Source organism: Austrofundulus limnaeus, unplaced genomic scaffold, assembly GCF_001266775.1.
Source record: "Austrofundulus limnaeus strain Quisiro unplaced genomic scaffold, Austrofundulus_limnaeus-1.0 Scaffold460, whole genome shotgun sequence".
Taxonomy (NCBI): domain Eukaryota; kingdom Metazoa; phylum Chordata; class Actinopteri; order Cyprinodontiformes; family Rivulidae; genus Austrofundulus; species Austrofundulus limnaeus.
The window spans coordinates 168600-175200 of NW_013952862.1; the positions used below are offsets into that span (position 1 = coordinate 168600).

The 6601-nt window shown below is 35.1% G+C and overlaps 1 protein-coding gene across 3 annotated transcripts in view; it reads right to left on the reverse strand.

Moving 5' to 3' along the window:
• Positions 1 to 4576: 4576 nt before the first annotated feature.
• The window catches only part of cdc42se1 (CDC42 small effector 1), a 25495-nt gene continuing 23470 nt past the window's right edge, over positions 4577 to 6601 (reverse strand). For all 3 annotated transcript variants that reach the window (XM_014025175.1, XM_014025174.1, XM_014025173.1), the window contains exons 5-6: positions 6152 to 6223; positions 4577 to 6051 (exon numbers count right to left, since the gene is read on the reverse strand). In XM_014025175.1, coding sequence (XP_013880629.1) covers positions 6155 to 6223 — 69 coding nt within the window. In that variant the 3' untranslated portion in view covers positions 4577 to 6051; positions 6152 to 6154. The remainder of the gene's footprint in view (positions 6052 to 6151; positions 6224 to 6601) is intronic.

Genomic DNA, 6601 nt, shown 5'->3' on the forward strand with positions numbered 1-6601 from the left:
TTCTGGACATTTATGGTTTGATTTCTTTGTATGTATGGATCACTTGGGTTGTTACCGACATCTGGTGAACATTTCATATCATTAGCACCTCTAGTAATATATTTACTGAGAAAAATGGTGACGTGTTCAATACTTATTTTACCCGCTGTAAGCTTGTCTCAGAAGCTCATTTTTACCTGCCTTACATTTCATACAAAGTGTTTTAGTTCTATGAGAACCTAAATCTTTTCAAATGTCAAACAAAGTGTGTTAATGTTGCGCATTTCTAAAGATTATTGCGACTTGGTGAAGGTTTTAAACCTATTTTTCAGCACCTATTCCTGCCTGAACAAGTGCCTGCTTATTTCCTCTGCTGAATAAAATGTAAATGGTTTAATAATTTGATGTTTTGACCTTCTGAGAGGCATCTTTTCAGATACTTTCTTCCAAATCATGTTTAAAACTTACATAGCAACTTCTTGGGTGCAGTAATCAAACAAAAACATGTATATTTAAAGTGTACACAGAAATAAGTGACCCATCACATCGAATCGATGATTACTGTAAGTCCCAAAGTGGAAAAACAGGCAGATGTAGTGTTTTGGTTAAAACAATTTGCAAAAATATAATGAATAAATCAGCATGTCAGTTAAATGAAATATCTAAAATATAATCATAAATAATGTTTTAGGCACTTTTTCAGTAGTAGCTACAAATAAAAACACGATTTTAAGCAGGAAAACTTAAATTTTTGTATTTTTCCCAGCAAACAAGCAAAACTTTTTTCTTTACAGCTGTTTATTCTTAATTTCCAAATGTTGTTTGAGGTTTCCTCTTTAAAATGACATAAATAATTGCTCATTAGAATAATGTAAAAATAGGATTCAGACCACATATCCWGATTAGGAAAACAAATTAAGCCACATCTTGTATCAAAATCTTAAAAAGCAGGAACATATTTTTTAGGTAATTTAGACAAAATGTGACTCAATCCTCTGTTTGATGTTATGGGTCACAAATATTTTGTAATTTGAAAAACTTTGCATTCACTTGTTACAATCTAAGATAAACAGACTCAACCAACTATTTCTTTTAAGTGGGGTTATGTGGAGTGATTGTGAGTAGTCAGTATCTCATCTTCAGTATTACACAAACCTTTTAATTGTTTAAACCCTATTTGTTTGGATGATTTTATTGTACTCTAAAGTGACTGTTACTCAGTAGAATTTAAAGGTTTATTTTCTTCTTTTATTTCCCTTTAAACGCTTTGAATAATTCATGTTTTCCAACACGCTGGACCTCAGCAGGTTGATTTTCCTGCAACCTTTATCCTCCGAACTGATCTGATCAAACCATCAGAGCGAGCTGCGTGTGACCACCTTCTGTTTGTGCACGAGAAGGAACACTGTGGTCATTTGTAACGAACAGGAAAACCTGTTATTGTGTGTGTGAGTATGGGTGGCGGTGGGGGTTTACACACAGAGTTCATAATTTACTGTAAAGATAACTGAAGATTCTGTAAAACGGGTCATAAAACGGTGAAAACGGATTGTTGGTGAGGACTGAACCGATGCTACAATGATGTTAAAATCGCAGTGAGTGGGTTTAATGTTCTCTGACATAAACGTGTGTATGTGTGTGTGTMTTTGTGTGCGCGCCTGAACTCAGGATGTGTAGTTGAACAGGAAGGAAGTGAGGTAGCCGCTGAGGAAACTCCACAAACAGGAACACAAAGCAGAGCGTGTGTGGGTCTCGGTCCAATTCAACTGGTTCTGCTGCTGTTTCTCACATTCATTTTTTTATTTTTTTTACTAGTTTTATTCCTCTTTTCCAGGGTTCTCAGTCTGTAAGTGGAACCTGAAAACAGACAACAGAACCTAAACATGAATCTGCTCTAGTGATTCGAAAACACGAGTCAAAAAGCTGCTTTAAATCTCTTTATTCTTCAGCCTAATGGGGGTAATTTCCTAAGCCCTGGGTCATTTTCTAATAAAACCTTTAAACGATGACGTTCTTTTATACATTACAGCTGTTAGAACATGGAGAACTTATGAAATCACAAATGTTTTGAACATTTAAACCCCCCCCCCCCCCACCCAACCCACACACACACACACACACACACACACACACACACACACGCTGCAGAAAACAAGCCACCAGCAAACCACATCTTTAATTTTTCCACTTGTGTTGTTTCCCCCCCTGCTTCCTCTGCGTTGCTGTGGAAATGCACAGCTTAACCACCATTATTACAGCCCTGTGGTTTCTGCACAGCTGCTTGCGATAAAATTGTGACGCGAGTCAAAACGTGAAGAGAAACCCCGGTGAATGAAAGTGATCGTTGTCTGATTTTGTTTTGTTTACGTTTTTTTTTTTTTTACTGAAAACCTGTCGATGATACCTGCGCACTGTTCTTCAGAAAGTTATGTGAACTTGACACAACAACCTAGTATCTACAGGCCTTAGTTTTATTCTAAAAGGTTGTAAAAAAAAAATATGTGACAGCTTTTAGAAACGGCAGTGATGCCCACTCTAAATTTGCTCACATGGAGAGAAAACACTGAGACATTTATTACATGAGAGGAATAAAGTCAATCCAAGTTTCTGTTTCTGCCAAGAAGGAAGAAGTTGCAGAATAAAAGCATGAGAATCACACAAAAAGCATCAGTCAGAACAGAAAAAAACATGCTTTCATCTCTATTAAAGCTTCTAAGGTGATACTGTAGGGGAAAGTTTGGACACAGTTGGGAATCAAACAGGAAGAGGAAGGGAGAAACTCACATTGAGATAAACAAGAGGAACTCCACTTTGAGTTTCCAAGACCGATGTGGACCGAGCCAAATGTCGACAGCTCCAAGAAAACACCTAAAGACATCTGCTTCTCTGCAGCTCAAAGACACACATGTGGTGTCCAAACTGTAGCTGAGCTGTTAAAATAAAAAGTCCATCCATCCATCCATCCATTTTCTGTACACGCTTCTTAACGTCCTATTTTTACAGAACTATTTGAACTATTTCTGGCATCCGTGGTGTGAGCTTTGAAAAGTTCTTTTCCCCTAAAAACTCTTGACCCGAAACATAAATTATATAGASACTTTAGGGTCTGAAAGAATATCTGGGATGAGCTTTGTGGGGGAGGAGAAAGTATATTTTATAGGGAGCTGTAGAGATGGAGGAAGGAATGTTCAAAATTCCCACACTGTGAGGGGACGAGTGAACACATGGCCAGAAGCAGCAGCAGCTGAAACAGAGATTGAGCATCTTTGGACCAGGAGGAGGAAGTGGACGGTGGGGAAAACACCGTGAGTCTGCTGTTTCCATGCTTTCAATGCAGGAATGATCAAACTTAATTATTTAGATTCATGTGACGTTTGTCGCCTACTCGATCCGTTAAGAAGTTTTTTTTTTTGAAATGTTGAAACATTAGCTGGATGTTAATCTTTCAAATTAAATTAACCTCTTGAGCCCAAACCAGAATTTCCTGTTTACAATATCTTTTAACTTAACTTAAAATCTTTAAGCTGAACCTTGACATGTTTGGTATCAATACAAAGCGAAGAATCTTTGCTAAAAGCTCAACATCCAACAACACCAGTTAAAATGACAGGCAGTTGAATCAGAAAGTGAACATACTAAACAAAATGGGATTGTTGCAAATCTGTAAATACATTACAACAAATCTGTAAAGGAAAAAATTTTGACATTTGTTTTTAAAGTCAAAGCAGATACCAAAATATGTTATAAAGTGTGTTGAAAGTTTTTTTTTAACTTGAGTTTGAGTGAATACGGTCCAACTGAAGTCAAATATAATTTCTCATTATTTCATATAATCTATACATMATATGGTGACAAAATAAACGTTTGGATAAATTTTCAAAAGAACAAACATTCAATAACAAGTCTTTTCAGACAGGTAAGAAAAAATAACTTTTGCAATTAAAAACTTAAGATTTATTAATGGTATCATCATGGTCCGTCCTGTGCAGAATGACAAAACGCAAAATTATTTCTTTACGAAAACCTCTGTAACTTTGCTCCAGTTCATTTTAGCAGCATGAATCTTTGCACAGTTAATGTCCACAAGTGGATTTATGGTTTCCAAGAGTTTTTATGGTTTTAAATGGGCTATATACTATTTAATGAAAAATTATTCAGACGGGAGGGAAAAAACATGTGTTCCATCCTCAATATCTCTAAAACAACAGCAGTTTTAATACTTTTTCTTTTAATAAAATCTACTAAGTGTTAGCTTTATTTTGATACCAAGATTATTTATGTAGAGTTTGTAAATGCTGAGATACTCAGTTACATTTCAGGTATTTTGAGCAAAAACATCAAGAAACCCTCTTGGGGCTTAAGAGGTTAAACCGTTTTATAAAAAGTACACAAACTCACTTTTTTCTCTCTTCTTAAGTTGTTTGTGTTAGTGTGAAGAAAATATTTGAACAATCATATAGGTATTACTTAAAAAAACAATTATTTAAAAGAATGTGCAATTTTTTGTGAACTTAGCAAAACTTGAGTTTTTGTTAACAGTGTTGTTTAAATTCTCTTAAAGTGCTGCAAATACTATCAATGAAATAGTTGGGAAACCTTAAATTCATCTTTTTTTATTTCAAGCTTTCATTTAATACTTAGCACAAAGGGTTTCTAAACATTTCAACTCCACAATATCCTAAAGTGTTCAGACATTCTTTTTTTTTTTTGATGCTGTAAATAATTTCACAAAAACACATCCGTTCACACATCATTAACCCAAATATATATATAAATCTGCAAAAACACTAAATAAGCAAAAGAGTTCATTGTGATGACAAGACTCGCATCAAGAAACGGCACGTATCAAATCACCCAAAACATCTTAAAGTCACAAATATTATAGATCCTGCTTTAACAAAAAACGTCCAAGCACTCACAATGTGAAGCAGTAAAAACTCTACCAGATACAGCATGAAATGTTGGAAACAGAAGTTGAAATATTTGAACATAAATGAGACACATGATGAACATTCACTATTAAAGTCATATTAAAAACAATTTTTGTAGCAAAAAAAAAGGTTTGAAAGTGAAAGATAAAACTTGTACAAAAGTGGGTTGTTTATACTCAAACTGGAAACATTACGACACATAAATACGTGTTTTTTTGTTTTTTCTGTTTGCTGACAGAATTTAGTCTCATGACCTCTGAGCTGGTTGTTAAAGTTAGGACTGGATTTACACAAAACAGTCTATTAATATCATTGGTCCCCAGAACGCACATATACAACAGCATACACACACACCTCCCCCTCTTCACACACACACAGTCTGGTCCAGTGTAGCAGAGATTTACGGGACTTTCCTGTCTCCTAAAAAAAGAGTCTGTCGTCATTGAGCACCAGCAGCGAGGAGGGCCAGACCGAAGCATCCTGAGAGGTAAAATCCAGTGATGTCATCACTGTGGTCATGTGACCCCTGAAGATCCAAGAGAGCTGAGAAACCAGCAGGAAACCCCCACCTGAACCAAACCGAGGTGTTGACACATCAGAACTGAATACTGAAGAAATTATGTCTGCTTCAGAAGAACTCGAATGAGTTTAATGAATTACCTCAGTTTTTTCTATAAACACAAACTTCCTGTAATTTTCAATTATAATTAGTTGGTTAAAACAATCCAGCAACATCATCTTATTTAAAAATAATTTAATACAGATGAAAGAAATCTCTTTAGGTTTGATTTCTCAGATCCTCTGTTTTATTAATCATAATTAAACATCTCCTGTTTTTTCATCTTTTTGGAAAATATATAAATAAAGAAAGAACTGAGACTTTGTTATGAGGAATCATATCTGAACCTGAGAAAGACAGAAATATTTCATGGTTTGGACTTGTGAGAGGGTTTTTTTTGTCTAAACTAACTGCTTAGTTTGTAATCCTAAAAAGAGGTTAAAGGGGTTCTGCTGTTGCTCAAGGACACTTCAGCAGGGCATGTCGGTCGTTAAAGCCTTTAGCTGGATGTTGGAGACGAGGCTCGGAGGTTCGGAGCGAGGAGGAGGGCAATCAGCTGGTCTGAGTCAGTTTAACACGATCCTGAAACAAAACACATCAAACATGGAAATAGTTACGATTCTGTAGTTAATGAGTAAAAATATAAACGTTTAGCTACAACGAGGGAAATGTTTGTGTTTACCGGCTATAACAGACTGTTCCTGCCGTTCATGTTCGGGCCTTTGGACCTCATCTGCTCCTGAACTGAGCCGGACTGTGAAAAGACAACAACGGTTTAATCATTAAGCTACGTTGATAAAACACAAGCTTTATGAACCTTCACAGACAATAAAAAAAACGTTTGAACGAGACGCAAACATAAAAAAGGTTAATTTTAGAATATATTGTGTTATGCTTTTATAAAAGCAACATAAAGATGAAAAAAGCCAGTTACAGGAAAACAAAAGTAAAGATGTGATAGAGTAGTTAAACTGCCTAAATTTGCATCATTACTTATACTAAATGTTATTGTTTTACATTAGTAAAACACAATTTAAATTCAAATACTATAAAGTGAAAACTATTATAATGAAGTGTAGTAGATTTGATTGAAAATAACAATTCTAAATAATTTTATTAAACTATTTAAATA